The sequence below is a fragment of the Corapipo altera genome, unplaced genomic scaffold (assembly GCF_003945725.1).
Source record: "Corapipo altera isolate COAL_440 unplaced genomic scaffold, ASM394572v1 202, whole genome shotgun sequence".
In the NCBI taxonomy this organism is placed as follows: Eukaryota; Metazoa; Chordata; class Aves; order Passeriformes; family Pipridae; genus Corapipo; species Corapipo altera.
Window position 1 is genome coordinate 375,080 of NW_020884980.1, and position 18,486 is coordinate 393,565.

Genomic DNA, 18,486 nt, shown 5'->3' on the forward strand with positions numbered 1-18,486 from the left:
CAGGGGATGTGGGCAGTGCTGGGTGGGGGAGATGCAGGGCACAGGGGTGAAGGAGATCGGGGTGCAGTGGTGCTGGGGTTGCAAAAGTCCTGGGGTACTGAGGGTGCAGGGATGCAAGGTGTGATCAGTGTAGGAGAACTGGGGGTGCAGGGGGGCGGGGGGTGCTGGGGTGTGGGGTGTACAGGGGTGGATATAAATCCTTGGTGTCAGAAGCAGGGTGGGGAGTGTGGGGTGCAGTGGATGCCAGGAGCCCCGAGCAATGTCCCAGGAGCTGATGAGCAAATTTCCACCTGGAGAACGTGACACAGCCCAAAGGCACAGACAGCTTCCTCGAAGGATGTTCCTGTGAGACCTTTATCCAGCCTGCTGCCACAGCAGCCTGTAGCCATCAGGTTGGGCCGTGCAGCCTTAAAACCTCCTTGTTTTCCCCCTGCTCAGCTCTGCTGGGTTGGGAGGCACACGATGCCTGTTCTGGCCACACCTTCACCCCGCTGTGCCCTCCCATGCCGTGCTAAGCGCTCAGGGCAGGTGCTGCCTGGCTGTGCCGTGCCAACAGGGCTCTCCATCCAGGTGGGATTTGAACCAGTCCTAAAGTGAGGACTGACACACAGGGCCATTTGCAATTCCCTTATGCTGGATGCTTTATTCCAGCAGTGGCTGGGGAGAGCCCATGTGCTTATGCTCCCACGAGAGACAAGGATACCGAATCCACTGCTAAAGCTGCCTGAGACAAACAGCAGGGAAACCGAGATGGGGTTGGATTCAACTCATAGGGAGTATCTCAACCCCTGACAAGCAGTGGTGGGAGGGAGTTTCCACCATGTGCTGCAAGTCACTGGGAAGCTGCCTTTGTTTTTGGAGACAGAAACCATTTTGCTTTCAGAGCTGCTGCAGCGTGCTCAGGATCCCCATGCTCTCAAGGGGAGGCCTGAGGAAGCAGGAATCTCATTGCTTTCTGTAATTATCCCATCACAGCTCCTCCTCATACCAGTGAAAAATTCTTTGTCCCCCAGTTCTTGCATGTAATTTCTGATTGAGGATACATTTTTTCATAGAATCACAGAATTGTTCAAGTTGGAAAAGACCTTTAAGATCATCGAGTCCAACTGTTACCCCAGCATTGCTGTGGTCACCAGTAAACCATCCTCCAGGGATGGTGACTCTACCACTGCCCTGGGCAGCCTGGGCCACTGCCTGACTGCCCTTTCAGGGAAGAAATTTTCCCAATATCCAACCTGAACCTCCCCTGCTGCAAACTGAGGCCACTTCCTCTTGTCCTGTCCCTTGTTCCCTGGGAGCAGAGCCTGACCCCCACCTGGCTCCACCCTCCTGTCAGGGAGTTGCAGAGAGCCAGAAGATCCCCTTCCATTCCTTCTCTGGACACGCTCCAGCACCACAGTGTCTTTCCTGTCATGAGGGGCCCAAAACTGCACACAGGATTTGAGGCGGGGCCTTATGAATACAGGGGGAAAACAGATTTTTGTTTAACATTCCAGCCCAGGGAATGTCCCTACACCAGTTTGGGGCTTCCCCCTCCAGCATTCCTGTAGCACTGGAGTTGTTAGCAGAGACTGCCCATGGATAGCATGGGTGTTCCTGCAGTCCCTGCTACAGAAACTGCCCATCCAGTGCTCAAACCAAACCCACCCCTCACAGCAGAGAACACAGCTGGGCCAGACTATCCCCACGGAAAATGAGCAACATCGACCCTTTTCGTGCAGTATCCCTGCTCCACCCACACTATTTACCTTATCCCCGGCAAGGGGAGGGTCTCACAGCAGCCCTGACAGGTTTGGGGACATCTGGCTGTTTCCCACTGCTTTGAACCAGGGTCCCAAGCTCTGCTCCTTGCAGGGGAGCTGTGGTGGCCCACGTGGAGATGCACACACCAGATCCACTCCCCGGGGCTGCACCCCTGCAGCTCTGTCCCCCATTGTCACCCCATGGTCTCCATGCTAGGAGTTTGGGACTGGGCAGAGTCTTGTGCAAGGCTCCAGGGCCTCTCCAGACAAGAGCATGTTTGACATTCCCAGGAGGTTTTGATGTGGTTGCCCAATCAAGTTCCTTAAGGAAACTGAATGGTCAGGGCTGTGATGGGTGATGGGTGGCTTATCCTCCTGTTCCCTGATTCAGAGTTTAACCCCTGGGCTACTGAGGACCAGCACAAACAGATGTCATGTCCCACAGTGTCCCTGGTGCTCCCACCCATCCCTCTGCTGCTGGGTCGGCCTCATCCTCTGTTGGGTTCCACCTTCTGCAGCTGCTCTCACAGGGCCTCCCTGACCTCCTGGGACCCCAGTGCTGCCCTGGAAATGTCCAAGTGTACCCTGCAATGTCTCCTTTCTGGGTGATGGCCTGGTTAGTGATCACCTGGAGTCCATGGATGCTGTTGGAGACTCACCTCTCCAGGGAAGGCAATTGGGAATCACTTGCAAACTGCAGATGCATTTGGGAATCTCCCCTGCTTGGGAGAGGGGAGGTTCAGATATTAGGGAAAATATTAAGGATATTAGGGATAATTTCTTCCCTAGACCTGAAGGGTGGTCAGGCACTGGGACGGGTTGCCCAGGGTGGTGGTGGAATCACCATCCCTGGAGGTGTTCAAGAAATGACTGAACATGATACAGTTTAGTAGGCACAAGGCACAATGGGATTCAGTAAAAGGTTGGATTTGATGATCTTGGAGGTCTTTTCCAACCTTAACGATTTCATGATTCTACTTTAGGGCAGTTGAGAAGGTGTTGGCTGAAGGTGGAGAGAAAAACAAGCCATGGAACAACAGTAGCTGACAGTGCACCTGTTGTACTAACCCATCAAGGTGTGTCTTTAGCAAGAAGAGCCTCATGGTGTGTGTTTGGAGCAAGCCCAGCCCTGTTCACAGACGATGCACAGCCAGGAGAGAGGCTCCATTTATTTCAGGGTAATTCTACCAGCGCTGCATCTAACAGAGTGAACACTTCTGTGCAGATAAAAGGCAAACTGCACTCCCCAGGCATGCAGTTCCTCTGCACAGCTTGCTCTTCTGGTTCAGGATCTTGCACCTCTCAAAAGCCAAAGCTTCTTTCCACGGGTGAAATCTGCCTCGAGGCAGCAGCAACAGCCACCTCGAGCACCCAGTGCACCCCTCACGTGAACCCACCACACCTTGCTCGTCCCCAGGGTCCAAGGCCACAGTCCCCGTGGGTTCCCTCAGCTGTGCTCATCCCGAGGGATGTTTGTGCTGCTTTTCTGTGGCCTGGCAGCATCAGGAGAGGTTTTGGTGGAGGTGTCCCCGAGGCTGGTGCAGGAGAGGTTGGAGTGGGGAGCTAGAAGCCTGGTGGGAGCCCTGTGCTAGTGGCCTCCAGCCTCTGGCAGCTGGGAAGCGTAGAGAGCTAGTGTGTGATGGAGGAACTGGTACTGCTCACTCGTCTGGATCATCCCACCTCTGCAAGGGAAAGGCAGGGCCCACTGACACTTAACCAAACCCAGAACCCCATTCCCGGCTCTCTGCTCCTGGGGCACAATATTCCTGCATCACCAACCATGTTTAGATGCCTCTGAAACAGGCACCAGAGCTGCCCAAAGAGTACGGGGGCTCAGAAGCATTGCTGGGCTGTCCAAAATGAGATTAGAAACTGATTTGGCTCTAGTATTTACCAGTACTTCTTGAAAAGTGGCCAGACGGAGTGTTTCTGGATTTAATGGCTGAGCTGGAAGGGAAGGAGCAGATGGCTGCCAGATTCAGAGCCCCTCTCCTGTCCCTCATATCCTCAAGGTCAGATCTCAGCAGAACCAGCCTGGCACTGGGAATTGTTTGCTTTCCACACATCTGCATCCTCCAGCAACCTTTCTGGTTTCCACCAAAAATAGTCCCCGTGCCCCCTTGGGATGCCCATGCCCACGCCCCTCCCACATCCCTCCTCCCAGGCTTGGCACCCAGCAGGACCCTCCAAGGAGCCTCCTGCTCTGAGCACCCACCTGTCTATGCGGAGATGGCACACGATTCCCAGGATATCCACCTCCCCCTTGTCCTTCAGCTGCTGGCACCCCATCCTGGTGGCGATGAAGCAGCCTGTGCGGCCGATGCCTGCGCTGCAGGACAGACAGACAGAGCTGTGCTGAGCACCGACAGCATCCACTGCATGGACCTCAATCTGCCTGAGCTGGATGCACTCCTGGATTGGTTTGCTGCCGTGATTTCTTCCTAGAGGGATGCTGGGGCCCCAGTCCCAGCTGCCAGACCAACCTCCTTAGCCAGGCACCAAAAGGCATGGGCTGGGGTCACTCTGCCAATGGCAAGGGGGTCTTGCTGCATTGCACAGCATGGCTGAGGCTGCTCTGGAAGCACAAAACCAGCCCATGCCCCGTCCCTGCACAGTGCAGGGGGCTCTGCAGCCCCTTCCCCTCCCAGCTGGGCTCTGACCTCCAGCCTGCAGCAGCACATGATGGCTGTGTTCCACAGAGACAATCAGGTGCTCTGCTCTGCTGTCCCCAAATTCACTTAGCAGGGGGAGAAAATAGGCAGAGGCCACCTCCTGCAGGAGGGCTGCCCTGAAACACAGCTCCACAACCAAGCTACAGGCCATGCTCAGTGGCAGAGTGAGCAGGAATCACAGAGTCACAGAATGGGTCAGGTTGGAAGGGATCACCCAGGGGTCATCTTGTCCCAGGTCCCTGCTCAAGCAGGGTCTTCCAGAGCCAGAGCTGTGGATGTACCATGGGGCTGGGTCCCAGCTGCAGACCTCTCCTGCAGCCTGCTGTCCATGACCCAGGTGCAGGATGTGCCAGGCTAATGCCTCCATCCTGCTGCCAGGACAGGGCCTGCTGGTTGACAACTCTGCTGTGGGGTTGCTGTGCCCTGGGATTTCTGCACAGGACCAGCACATGAGCATTCACATGTGGGCTTTTCTCTGGCAGGCTGACCCCAAAGTGAAGCACAGACAGGGATCAGGTGAGGTGCAAGCTCTTACCTGCAGTGCACCACGATGGGCCCTGGGCTGGCTGCAGTCTGCAGAGTCTCCTCCACCTTGGACACCAGGTGCAGCAGAGGCTTGGCTGACTCAGGTGTTTGCTGGTCCGGCCAGGAAGGGAAGAGGATGTGTTTGACCTCCCGACGTTCTCCTTCAAGCTTTTTCAGCACAGAAGAAAGAGAAATCAGGATGTAGGAGCACTGGCCAAATGAAAGCATAGTCCTGCTCAAGCAGAAGCCAAGCACCCTGTATCCATCTCAGCTGCTCTCCTCCCAAATCCCTCTTAGAGCCTCTGCCAGACACCCAGGAGAGACCCCTGGGCCAGGGAAAATGGGACGTGTCCCATCCCAGAAGATGGGAGCAGATGCAGTGTCCCAATACTGTACCCAGAGTCCAGACAAAGCAAACAAGATCCTTTAGGCTAGTGTCAGCCCAGGGTGACCACAGGGAGCCCATGGGGCAGAGCCCAACAACACAGTGCAAACAACAGTGGGCTGGTAGCACCACTCTGCCCAGCTGACTCCCTCTCCTCCACACCCCAGGGCTGGGTCCTGCTCCCTCCCAGCCCCCCTGGGCAGGACCTCTGCAGACCCCTCCTCTGGCAGGGGGCTCCTGAGAACCATGAACTCCCCTCTTTCCTATCACACAGCATTGCCATCTCACTACAGATCCCCAGGGGTGTTAGGGGCACAGCTGGGCCCCGCTGCACTGCCCCTCTAACCCCAGAGTGGGGCTCGAACCCACCTGGATGCAGAGATCCCGGACCACGTACTCCGTGCCCTCGCTCACCCCCTGCACGCGCACGGTGAAGGGGCCGTAGGTGCCTTCCTTCTCAGGCCAGTAGTGGACACATTTCTGGAGGACAAGTCAGGTTTTGAGGCTGTGAGATGCTCAAGGCACCTGCTGGATGTTTGAGCTGTGCTTGGCTCAGTGCTCTTGGGAAGGGGCATCACCTGGGGGGACGTGGGGGAGTGGGGAAGGTGGATGTGGAGTGATACAGAGGGGAAGCAAAGAAGGGATAGATCCCTCTCCCTGCATCTGCTGCCCTGCTTTCACAGCTCTCCCCAAACCCTGGGAGCTTCCAGGCCCAGCAGGACCCAGCACAGGGAGGCTGTCAGTCAGGAGAGAAGGGAGCAAGGACATGGCCATGAAAGAGAGAGTGAGTTTTCAGTTCTCAGTTCCCCCAGGCTGGTGCTGCTTGGATGGGGAGCCAGGGTTCCCAGCAAAGGCACAGGCTCCCATCCCAGCTTAATCTCCTGGCTGAGAGCTCCCAGCCCAGGGGAGAGCTGTGGGGAGCCAGAGGGGCACTGCTGCCTGCTGCTTCTGCCCCCTGCCCAGGGGTTGCTCTAATCCCTTTAGCCTATAATCCAGCTGGCAAAGCGTGCCCAGAACACGAGGCCGTGTGAGGAAGAGAAGCTTTGCTGTGTGGAACCAGGGCTGCAGCCCTGGGACCCTTCTCCTCCACCTGATCCATCGGGGAACCCTCGGAGACCAAAGCACAGCAAGCGGGTGCACAGACCCCACGCTTGGTCTCACACAACCGTTCACTGTGGCCCTGGCTGGGGGCGGTGCCCGGGCCTGGGAGGGGCGCTGGTACCTCCTTGCGCTCCTGGAGCTCGGTGATCATGACGATCAGGGGTGCCTCCTCCTGCCACACCATCTCCCAGAAGTCGGTCACGGTGTGCACCATGGGTCCCTGCGTGGCAATGTACTCCCGGGGCCGCCCCGCGTAGCCCTGCCGAGCACATGGAGAAGCTGGGGGGACCCCGAGGGCAGGGGGGGTCTGTCTCCAGACCTCTCCAACCCTTACAGGCCTTTTCTGCCTCTGCAGGTGAAAGCCTGAGCCACACACACATTATTTCCTACTAAACCTGTCCTTGAAATGCTTTTACAGACCTGATGAGGGCATACCAGGCATCCTCACCATCCTGCTGGTCCCACCATCCAGGAGCAAGTCCAAGGAGCTGGCCTTGTGCACCCAAGCTCCTGCAAGCACCCCTGGTGAGGACAGCCAGCGTGGTGGACACCTTGGCAAGGCAGAGCCCTCGCAGGGACCTGCACTCCTCACTGTGGGCATTTCCACAAGGACAAGCAAGAGTCCCAGTTTCACAGCTCCAAGAGTTCTCTGCCTGCACTGCCACTTCCTCCCCCAGCATAAAATTACTAAAGATATCTAAAAGCTCCGAGTCCTGCTCATCTCCTGCTTCATCCCCCAGCCCTGGACAGTGTGCAGCAACAGCTGGCAGGAGCTCGATGTACAAGCAGAGGTGTAGGAGATCTCTCTCCCAGGGTCAGTAACAAGTTACTCCAGCTCCCAGCTGGACATTCCGTTTGGCAACACATCAAGGAGTCTGGCACCCAGCTGATGATGCCACAGAGATGCTGGGGGAGGCACCCTCAAGCACCCCAGCTTTTGGAAAAGCGAGGACACAGGACTCCAGGCAGAGCTGTAAAGCTGTACAGCTTTGTCAAAAGAGATCTCAGTTTAAAATTGTTAAGGACTGTCCTATGAATCCTCTGAAGAATTGATGTATAAGTTCATTTGCTTATCTGCATTTGTGTACTGCCCTTAAGCCAGGCTTAAGGTATGTGTGTATGGTGGATCTCCCCAGGGAATTTAATCTAATCACTGAAGTTCAGGGCTAACTTTAATAAGACAATTGTTGATGACTGCCTTACCTGCACTACTAGGCGAGTTAAAAGACCTAAAATCTCATACTCAGAAACACTTAATGGAACGCCATCAGCAGGGAAAGCATCAGTCCCAGGTGGGGCTGATGTGATCAGGGGTCTGTCCATCACCCCAGAGGGCACTTTTTGTGGGATATTTTTACAAGTCCCACTTTCCCTTGCTGCCATGCACTCACAGTGTCTGTGGTCCCACCTCTGCTTCCCAGCACCCTGGCGAGTCCCAAGGGAAGAATGCCAAAGTGAGATGAATTGCTCAGAAAGAAGCCTGCCCTCCAGGCACCTGGCACCTGGCTGACACAAGATCCCATTTAAGGGTGATATGTGGTTCAGCACAAGTGAGGCTGCAGCCTGGAAGGGTTTGCACAGGGATGGATATCAAAATCAGGTTGTCTAAGTAACACCCTTGGGTCTGGGGATTTCTCAGTCTCTGGAAAGGGATCCAATCAGGTGCCAAAAATAAGTCATGCCCCACCTTCATTAAGCTTTCCTCTTGGGAAATTGTAACAAACCCCCTGAGCAGAGAGAAATCCCTGGATGTGTGAGGGTTGAGGATCTCTGAGCTGCCATGCTCTACTGGCATAGCTTGCCTCCCATGGCCTTGCCAGACAGTGGGCCAGTGTGTGAGGAGGAGATGGAGAAGCCCCTACAAAGCAGCCTGTCGAGGGAGAGCTGAGAGCAGCCCCCTCATGAACCTCTACCAGCAAAAGGAGCAGTGTGTCTGCCTTGCTCGGGCAGAGCTGCATCTCTCCAGCTCCAAAAGGGGTGGCAAGTTAAGACTGCTGCCCCAGGGCAGGCACAGGGCAGTGGGTGACAGTGTGACACCTGCAGACTGCCCCGAGCCATGGGCTGCAGGACCTGGGAGCCCACCCACGCTCTGCCCAGGCAGAACACCCACCGTGATGTAGTTGGCATTTATGTAGCTGTCCTCCTCCTGCTTCCCTGCCCTCCGGAGGCAGACCCGGCTCTCAGGATCTGGAAGACATGGCAGGTATTACCCCAGGGACTGACCCTACCCATCCTCCCTGTCTCAGCCTCAGGGACTGCAGGCTGAGTCCTCCCACTCTGTGCCATACTCAGAGCTGTTTGCACCCTCCCTCAGGCCCATACTCGCCCCACTTCACCCTCACTGCCCTGGCAAGGCACAGCCCAGGTATGTGCCCAAACCTGCACATACCACAGCGAGCACATGGGTTAGTTCACCTGCCGGGCACGACCCCCCCAGGACATTCCCACAGTGCCTGACTAGAGCCCAGACGAGTCCTTCCATGACATCCTCAGCCTTTACATCCCTAGGGGCATGCCCTTGGCACATGTAAGACTGCAGGGTGGCAGGTGCAACCCAGGGTGGGCTATCCTGCACTGTAGGCAGGACATCCCAGGGAGTGTCTCCCCATGTACCATCCCTAGCACTGTGTGCACCCCCTGCAACACCCAGCTCCTGCTACCTGGGAGGTAGGAACAAACACAGCAGGAACACCAAGAGCACCCCCAGGCATGCCCACCCCCGTGCCAGGGCTGCTCCGAGTCATCCCTCTCCCATGAGCAAACAAAGATGGGCAAATGGGAGGCAAAGGGATGCAGTGGCACGTACTGGGGAGGATGGTTTTGTATCTGTCCTTGAAGGCACGTCCAGGGATCTCCAGCTCCTCTGGATTCACGAAGTTGGGTGGGATTTTCTGCAGGGGAAAGAGAACAGGTGTGAGGAAAGGCTCATCGCTGCCACTTGTGTACCCTGGTGGTGGCAGAGCTGGTCCCCCAGAAATGCACAGCTGGCCCAGGGACCCACTGGCATCACCAGAGATGCTCATCCTGGGATGAGCCCTGTCCTTACCCCAGATGATGTGGGACTTTTTCCAGAGAGGCCACCTTGGGAGAAGAGCTTGTCATGGGAGGGCAGGACCCCAGGGACCCCAAGGATGTGCACCAGGGAGAGGGTGGTACCTCGAGCACCCCTGCCCTCTGCTTGCCCACTCTGCCTGCCCTGCCACCGGGGCTATGGGGCACAGCTGGGGTCAGAACCTCCCTCAGAGTTGTCCACTCCTGTCTGTCCCACCACCACCAGCCCCTGCCAGCCCTGCAGTGAGGAGGGAGAGGGAAGTATCGCACCGAAAACTCCTCCTGGAGCTGTGCCAGGCACTGGGCATGCTGTTGGAGCTCCTGTCTCCTCAGCACATGGCTGGATGTCCTCAGGAACTTCAGCGTGATGTCCCGTGGCGTGCAGACAGGCTGGATGGGCTCCACGCTCCCCAGAGAGCTCATGTCTAGCACCAGTGATACGTTGGAGCCCCTCCTGCAAGGCAAAGGGGTCTCTGGCTGACCCACTGCCACCCAGGGACAGAAGGAGAGCCCATCCCACCATATCATCAGTTAAAACCACCCCACACTGAACAAAAGCCAGGCAGAGACCCCAGTAGATGGGAGGATTGAGAAACAAGGAACGTGAGCTGATCATTTTGCCTTTTTGCTGGGAAGCCCCTGGAAGGTGGTGTTGAGATTTATCCTGGGCTGGGTGGGGGGTCACGGCTGCCTCCACCTTCAGACCTGGCACCTGCACATGCTGGTAGGTGGAGAGCTGTAAGGAGGGAAGTCTGGGGGAGCCCTGGGGATGAGCAGTGCTGTGGGTATCCCCATGAGGGCTGAGCCACACTCACCTCTCCTGGAGACGCACGTGCTTCTTGGCAGAGGGACTGGGCTTGTCCCGTTTGTCCATGTCTGCCGCAGCTGCCTGGGCTGCCAGGCTGCCCTTATGAACTCTGGAGCACACCAAGCAGGCTTGGACCATGCTGCAGCACCCACAGAGCCCTCGTCCTGAAGCACAGGGTGGGTCACGGTGGGCCCTCAACTTCTGGGGAATCACAGAGCCATCAGAGGAGAAGAGGCTGGAAAAGAAAAGGCAGATCTGGGACATACAATGAGGCTGGGTGGACTCCCCAACAGATGGTCTGCAAGCAAGAGATGGGTTTTAAGTTCTCAGTTGTCCTGGAATCAGGACCCCCAGCTCCTGTATCCAGGTGGATGGCAGAGGGAGAGCTCCCAGCACATTCACCCTCCGGGATGCTGCAGCACTGCAACCCAGCAGACACCACTGGTGACCCTGGGGATGGCACCAAGGACCACTTGCTTCCCCCAAGGGCAGGACACCCACTCTCTGTGCTGGAAGCCCCAGATGCTCTCCACCTCCATGGGAAGCCTAGGCTGCCCTATGTTTCCAGCCCTTCCCTACCATGCCTGCTTCAGCCTGGGGAAACAGTGGGAAGTGGGAGAGCTGGAACACATGAGCCCAGCAGTGTTCAGCAGGTGACACGAGGTGGGCTGTAGCCACTACAGGGAGCCTGGCCAGCTCCTGCTGCAGGGAGACACAGACCAGGCTCCCTCAACAGCCTCATGACTCTGGGAGGGAGGGATGACCCTGGGACAGCCTCCTCCATCCTGCAGGTCTCAGCAACCGTCAAGAGGAAACTGCTTTATCTGGGTGGTTGAGCAAGAGGTGATGGGGCAGCCCAGCTGGGGGAGGTGCCAGGGCTCCTCCATCACCAGCCCCAGCAATGCAGGACTGGAGACTTGTGGGTGACACTGGTTCACCTCTGAGAACAGCTCCTCATAGTGCATGCAGCACACTGGGATCCTAAGGCTCCTTCTCATCCCCAGCTCCCTCCATGAGGAGACAGGGAATGATGTAGAATCAGAGCTCTTGGTGGGCAAAGAGTGGGATCCCTGTTAGCCCATCTGCTCAGGGAGGTCTTGTGGAGAGCCGAGTCCACATGGTGGTTGGGAACACAGCTAGGGCAGGAGATGTTCTCCAAGACTCCCTGCTGCCCAGTGTCATTTCTGGGGGTGGCAGTGCCACCACTGCCATGCACACCAGCCCCATGTCCTGTGCCCCGTGCCCCATTCAGTGTGTCCCAGTATTCCCCAGTCAGGCAGGGCATGAGCAGGAACTGCAGCACCAGGAGAGACCCTGACCAGAGACAGCCCAGGCTCCCACCCCAACAGCTGTCCCTTGTGCTCCAGCCAGGAAACACCTGGGAGATGCCCTGGCCAAGCCCCTGGTTGGCAGAGAGGCACCCTAGGAAGAGCCCCAGCTGCCACTACCTGCAGGGAGGTGCTCCTATCACCCTGTCCAGCATCCCAGCCCTGCCTGGGGCTGCCTGGCTGCAAGCACATGCCCACCACCCCTGGGCACCGGGGCCGGGTGCTGCCCATTGGGGGTCTCGTCTCCAGTGGGTGGCAGGGGTGGGCTGGGGGGCTGCCTACCTGCTGCCCTGCGCTGTGGGCTCGTCGGTCCCGGCACAGGCCCGCGGGCACCGCGCGTCTCGGTCTGACACCACGGTTTAAAATGTTCAGGAAGCTGCTTATCAAAGGAGCTGCTGCCTCTGCTGCTTCCTCTCCCTCCTTCTCCCCCACCCTGCCTGCCGCCCACACACATACCGGCCACATCTCTGCAGCTCGGCTCCGCTGGGCCGCCTGCAGACCCAGCCCTGCTCCCCACCGGCGAACCCCTGTCCTGCATCTGCGTCTCCGGGCACAGCCTGGCCTCCCCCGAACCCCTGGGGTGCCTCCACGGGCATCGCCGGTGTGGCTGGTGGGGTGTGCTCAGTGCCCTCTGTGACAAGCCATGGCCAGCACTGGTGCCACCCATGGGGCACAGGCAAGACCTGGCCACAGGAGGCCGCTGGCAGAGGTTGAGGTGGGATGCTTCATGCGGCGCAGTGGTGCTACTCTGGGGGCGCCAGACCCCACCTCCTCTCCTGCGGGAAGCCAGGATGAGTCCTCCCATCCCTGCTCTCCTGCCCATATCCCCTTGCCCAGCCTGTGCCCCAGCTGTTCCTCATCCCACTGTGGGATGAGCCAGGGCTCGCTCAGTGCCTCCTACCCTCAATGCCTGGCCATGTGCAGTGTGCTCCTGGTGCCACCCCACCATCCCCCAACCCATGTCCATGTGGGGACCCAGCACCTCTCTGCACCTGTGACCATCCCTGGCCCCCTCAGGGGAAGACATCCCTCTCCAGCAGGGGATGTTTTGGGGGAAGAAGGTCCCTGGAGAGTCTGACTCAGGTAGGACAGGTCTGCCCTTATGGCACTGCACATCCTTCCTGCCGCATCCCCATCGCTCTTCCTGTTTGCTCTTGCCCGGACTCTGCTCAGACACTGCTGCTTCCTTCCTCCTCAGCCCCCACCCTGCTGGGCTGCAGCAGCTCCCACTGCACCCCCCAGCTCCCATGGACACCACATCCCAAACCCCCTCCAGACACCATGGACACCACATCCCAAACTCCCCTCAGACACCATGGACACCACATCCCAAACAACCCCCAGACAACATGGACACCACATCCCAAACACCTCCCAGCTCCCATGGACACCACATCCCAAACACCTCCCCAGACACCATGGATACCACATCCCAAACACCTCCCCAGACACCATGGACACCACATCCCAAACACCTCCCCAGATACCAAGGATACCATATCCCAAACACCCCCCAGCTCCCATGGGCACCACATCCCAAATACCACTCAGACACCATGGACACCACATCCCAAACACCCCCCAGCCCCCATGGACACCACACCCCAAACCCCCCCCAGACACCATGGACACCACATCCCAAACAACCCCGGACACCATGGACACCACACCCCAGTCGCCCCCCAGACACCATGGACACCACATCCCAAACTCCCCCCAGCTCCCATGGACACCACATCCCAAACAACCCCAGACACCATGGACACCACATCCCAAACAACCCCCAGACACCATGGACACCACATCCCAAACCACCCGCAGACACCATGGACACCACATCCCAAACCACCCCCAGACACCATGGACACCACATCCCAAACACCCTTCCCCTCATCCGCTCTGCCCTGGAGAGCTCCCAGCCTGGGCCACCTCCATCCTGGGCCAGCTCCAGCCCAGCTCCTTGTGGCCACTGTCCCATCCCTGGGATGTGTGGTGCCAGCACTGCTGCTCACTGAGCTGGAGAGCTGCCTGTCTGTGCACACCTGTGTGTTTGCAGGAGCGGGTGTGCAGGGGGGTGCTAAGGTGCTAGAACATCTTCCCTGGGAGACGCTGGCAGTGCCACCTTCTACCCAAGACCCAGGATGGGGGGAACGCAGGAGGGAAGTAGGGATGTGGTACAGGGATGTGCCATGGCCCAGGGTCCCAGGGGCAGAAAAGTCTGCACTGCTGGGATTTTTTGACCCCTACATGCCTCTGATGGTGCACGAGTGGAACCCAGTGTGCTCCCACCCACCAGCATAGCTCCTCTTCCTCCCCTCTGCTGAAGCACCAGCAGACTGAGGAGGTTCATTTGAGGGGGGAGAGAGCATGGAATGGGACACAGACTGGTGGAGACCCTTGAAAGACAAGGTGCTGGTGGGAAAAGAGGCGTGAGGAGAGGCTGAGGGAGCTGGGGCTGTTCAGCATGGAGAAGAGGAGGCTCAGGGGAGACCTCATCACTCTCTACAACTCCCTGAAAAGAGGTTGTAGCCAGGTGGGGGTTGGTCTCTTCTCCCTGGCAACTCTCAGCAAGACAAGAGGGCATGGTCTCAAGTTGTGCCAGAGGAGGTTTAGGTTGGATATTAGAAAGAATTTCTTTCCAGAGAGGGTGGTCAGACATTGGAAGGGGCTGCCCAGGGAAGTGGTGGATTCTCCGTCCCTGGAGATTTTTAAAAAGAGACTGGATGTGGCATCAGTACCATGGTCTGGTAACTGCAGCAGTAGTGGATCAAGGGGTGGACTTGATGATCTCAGAGATCCATTCCAACCTGGCTGATTCTATGATTCTATGAAGTGGGGGAGACAGACTGGATGTGAGGGAGACCAGGAGCAGATGGGCCCAGAACACACTGCTTGACCCAGGGCACTTTTCAGCTTTCAGTGCCCACTCCTGAAACAACAACCTGCCCCCTGCACCTTGTTGCACCCAGCCACGTGTCTGCTGCCCCCCTGGGAATGGCCCCTGCACCCCCAGGCTGCACGTGGTGGATGCACATCCACACGTGCAGAGAGAATGTCCCTGGTCACTCATCGGTGTCGCCCCAGCAGGCGGAGGGTGGGCAGATACCTCGAGCAGTGAAGTCCCAGATGTGCCCACACTCACACACACACACAAAAGCACTTTTGGGCACATCACTCCTGACCACCTCTGAACACCAGCTTGGAACATGATGCTGCCAGTTGGCTCCTCCAGAGGGACCCAGCTGGGTCCTCAGGGGGGTACAGCGGAGAGCAAAGAGCTGGGACCTGCTCTGGCCAGTGGTGCAAGGCAAGGGACTGTGCTTTTCACGTGCAGCCACGCTCATCCCATGTCATACCAACAGCTCTGCACCAGCTGCATCAGCCTGGCCTGGGGTGCAGAGGGGGAGCTGCTGGATTCTACAAGCAGGGACTGCTGGGCCTAGGAATGACTGGGCTTTGAGGGGAGAGAGTGTCCAGTCTGAGGGCAGATCCCAACCCAAGGACAGTTTGCTCTAAGGACAGGACCAGGACACCAGGGCAGCCACCCCCATTGCAATCTGCCTTGGGCAAAGAGGAACCTGACAATCCCCAGAGGGCAAAGCCCAGGAGGGGATGGGGGGAAGCAACGCTGAAGGAAATGGCTCTGAGGAGGAGGGTCCTATAGGGTCACAGCTGTGCCCCTCACCTTCCTGCCTCCCTTGTCTTGTGGGGAAGGAGGGGTCAGGACCCAGAACAGGAACATCCCTTCTTCCCCAGCTCTCCTCTCTGCTCTGACCTTGGTGGCAGTGGGATGTCAGGGGTTATGTGATGTCCAGAGTGGTGCTGAGACAGCAAAGCCTGGTGATGGAGGGGCAGACATTGGGGGAAGGGTCCCAGCTGTTACCACACCAGCCATGCACCCTGACCCAACCAGGGATGTGCCAGGCTTGACATCTCCTGTGTCCTGCGTCCATGAACACTTGTGCATTAGGATTCTCTGTTGGGATGTAGGGACTGGAGAGGTCTGTGCCAGAGCCTCAGAGGCCCTGAGGTATGGCTGTGGGTTTACTTTCAGCAACACGTGGGGACCCTACAGAGTTGGTGCTCTGGGAAGGAAAATCTGGATTTATCCCTGGCTGGTACTTGCTGTTGTTCACTTGCATTTTACAACTCCACTTCCATGGGATCATCTTGCACCTCTGGCCATGATCTCAGAGCCAGGTCCCCTTGTGCAAAGGGCACCTTCTAGCTCCAGGCTGGGAGCTGTTCTTCCCACTTCCCTAGCCAGTCCTTACGCCCATTTCTGCCCCCCGACCTCCTCAGCATGGGCCTCCTCACCCAGCCTCCCTCCCTTGATTCACACACCCCAGCACCTCTCCTCACCCTCTCCAAACAGCAGTGTAGCCCCAAAGTCACCTCAGCCCCGGCAGGCACCGAACTGGCACCCAAAGCATAGATGCTGCCCCACAGCCTCACTCCCTGGGATTGCCTTGTCCCGCCAGGCCCCCATCACCTTTGGGTCCGGCACTCAGGAAGGGCTGCTCCTGCTTCCGCTGGCACGACTGGGACTCAGGACGTCCTGCAGGCTTTTGGAAATGAGCCCATCTCCTCCACTGCCTAAACATCGCTCACAGGCTTGAAGGTGAAGCAGCTGCCTCGGGACTGAGCAGACTCTGTGCAAACGGGGCGATCAGCTCCCGGCAGGCGTGAGGAGGACGGCGCGATCACCCGGAGCATCCCGCAGAGCCGGCCGTGGGGGTGTGAACAGCCCAGGGACGGCACCTTTGTCGGGGACTCCGCCGCGCCGGCCCGGGGACAGCGAGGACCCGGAGCTGAGGGAAGCACCTCCGCAGATTGCTTTTCCGGAGAACAGCGTCTCGCTATTCCGGAGTCCTCCACGGGAGCGCATTCCCAAGGACAGCCCCGGCACAAGCGTCCTCCGGGCTGCGGGAGCTCAGAGCCCGCAGCGCAGCGCCGCAGGCGAGCCTGGACCCTCGGGCATCCCACCGGCGTGGAGCTGATCCTGGGCACCGAGTCAGAGGCAGCCGGTGTGTGACCTTTCTCCCCGTGGCTGATGACAGTCTGTGCAGCGTTTGCTCCTGCCTGGCTCGGGCTGGGAGCAATTAAGCAATTGCTGGTTCGTCTTGCCAAGGCATCGCCGCTGATCCTGCCAGCCCCTGTGCTTCTGCCCTCTCCTCAAGGAGAACCGGGAGGAGGGTTTAGCACCTGGATTTCTTGCTTAACTGCTGGATTTTTTTCTTCTTTCAATCACTTGATTTGTTCAGAGAAGAGGAGACTGAGGGGAGACCTCATTGCGGTCTCCAACATCCTCATGAGTGGAAGCAGAGGGGCATGTGCCAATCTCTTCACTCTCAGGACCAGTGACAGGACTCAAGGGAACAGCAGGAGCTGAGTCAGGAGAGGCTTAGATTAGAAAGGAAAAGGTTTTTCACCCAGACAGTGGTTGGGCACTGGAACAGGCTCCCCAGGGAAGTAGTCACATACCCAAGCCTATTTGAGTTCAATAAGCATTTGGACAAGGCTCTCAGGCACAGGGTGGGATTCTTGGGGAGTCCTGCATAGAGCCAGGAGTTGAACTCGATGATCCTCACGGGTCCCTTCCAACTCAGCATATTCTATAATTCTATGACTGCTGAGTAGAACCACTTTTGGTTTCTGGAATTAGATATTCTCCCACAACTCCTGCAAACAAGCTGAGCTTTCCTCCAAATTTGCCAGCAGAAAGGTAGAGCAGGTGAACCACCAGCCCTACCAGGGTGGGCTAACAATGATGCAAAGCTGGTGCTGTTGTGGACTAAAGAGGGTGCCTTGGCACAGGAACAGCTCCCCTGGGATAGGTCTCCCAGAGTAAAAGTGCTTTGTATCAGCTTGGTTTATTCCTCTCCTCATGTGGAAACAAGCTCTCCAGCTTCATTTTACAATGCAGTAATTGCATAGGGGATTGTTCCTAAGTCAAGTGCATAGAGCCACAAAATCACAGAAATATTAAGGTAGAAAAATCCCTCTGAGATCGAGTCCAACTGTTAACTGAGCACTGCCATGTTCACCACTAAACCATGTCCCTAAGGGCTGGTTCTAAGTAAAGGGGATCTAAGCCTACACGTGAGACCAGACCTCCAAGGTGCTGAGACTTTGACTCTGTAGCCAACAAGTACCAGTGGAGAAGCCACAGAAGCACAGCAAGAGCCATTGAGTGACTTGGTCACTCAGGACACACTGCTGGAGACACACCTGGCACCTGTGGCATCACCCAGCTCATCCATCTGTCACTTGGGCTTATCCTGTCCTTCCCTGTCTGCCTCTAAGAAGGCTTTGCTTTTAGAAAGGCTGCCTGGAAAACACTGTGTGCCTCAGTTTCCCCTGGGGAGTGAGCTGTTGCCTTTCTTGGGACACCTGTGGGGTGGCAGCAAGCAGCAGCTACTCCAGGCCAGGAGACACACACACATGTCCCCTCAGGAGGCTCCAGAGCACAGCACCTGCCTGCAAAACCCTGTGAGTTGTGTGGGCAGGGAGAAGTCTCCCAGGAACAGGAAACCCCCCCCAGCTCCTCCCCACAGCACACAGGGCAAAGAAGCTCTCAATGAAAAAGGCACAAAAAGGCCTGAAAATCCTGAAGACCCATCGTGTTATTCCTGTCCTGGGTCCCTCAGCACCCTGTAGCAGTGGGGACCTCAGCAGCCAGCACACAGGCTGAGCCTTTTGCCCAGCCCAGCTGGATTTGCCCTGCACGGCCCTGCTGCCCCCAGCCCAGGCTGCTCCTTTTGGGAGGACACTGAGCCCAGTTACCTCTCATCAGGTGCAGGGGCCATTACCAACAACAGGAAATGAGCTGGGCAGGAGGGGCAGGAGGGAGAGAGAGAGACTCAGAAAGAAA

General features: G+C 57.6%; 1 protein-coding gene across 4 annotated transcripts; it reads right to left on the reverse strand.

The window, feature by feature from the left end:
* Positions 1-2,893: 2,893 nt before the first annotated feature.
* PTPN7 (protein tyrosine phosphatase, non-receptor type 7) lies at positions 2,894-16,405 on the reverse strand. Of its 4 annotated transcripts, none has more exons than XM_027665735.1 (10): positions 16,105-16,405; positions 10,292-10,519; positions 9,747-9,930; positions 9,232-9,316; positions 8,536-8,612; positions 6,547-6,684; positions 5,694-5,804; positions 4,950-5,107; positions 3,958-4,071; positions 2,894-3,424 (listed from the first exon to the last, which is right to left on the reverse strand). In XM_027665735.1, exons 2-10 carry the CDS (start codon positions 10,420-10,422, stop codon positions 3,331-3,333), a joined length of 1,092 nt encoding a protein of 363 aa, XP_027521536.1. In that variant the 5' UTR covers positions 10,423-10,519; positions 16,105-16,405; the 3' UTR covers positions 2,894-3,330. The 4 variants fall into 4 exon arrangements, with proteins under 4 accessions (XP_027521536.1, XP_027521534.1, XP_027521537.1 ...); XM_027665733.1 differs by having other exon boundaries at positions 10,292-10,582; XM_027665736.1 differs by lacking the exon at positions 16,105-16,405 and adding an exon at positions 15,298-15,446.
* Between the last annotated feature and the right edge of the window lie 2,081 nt (positions 16,406-18,486).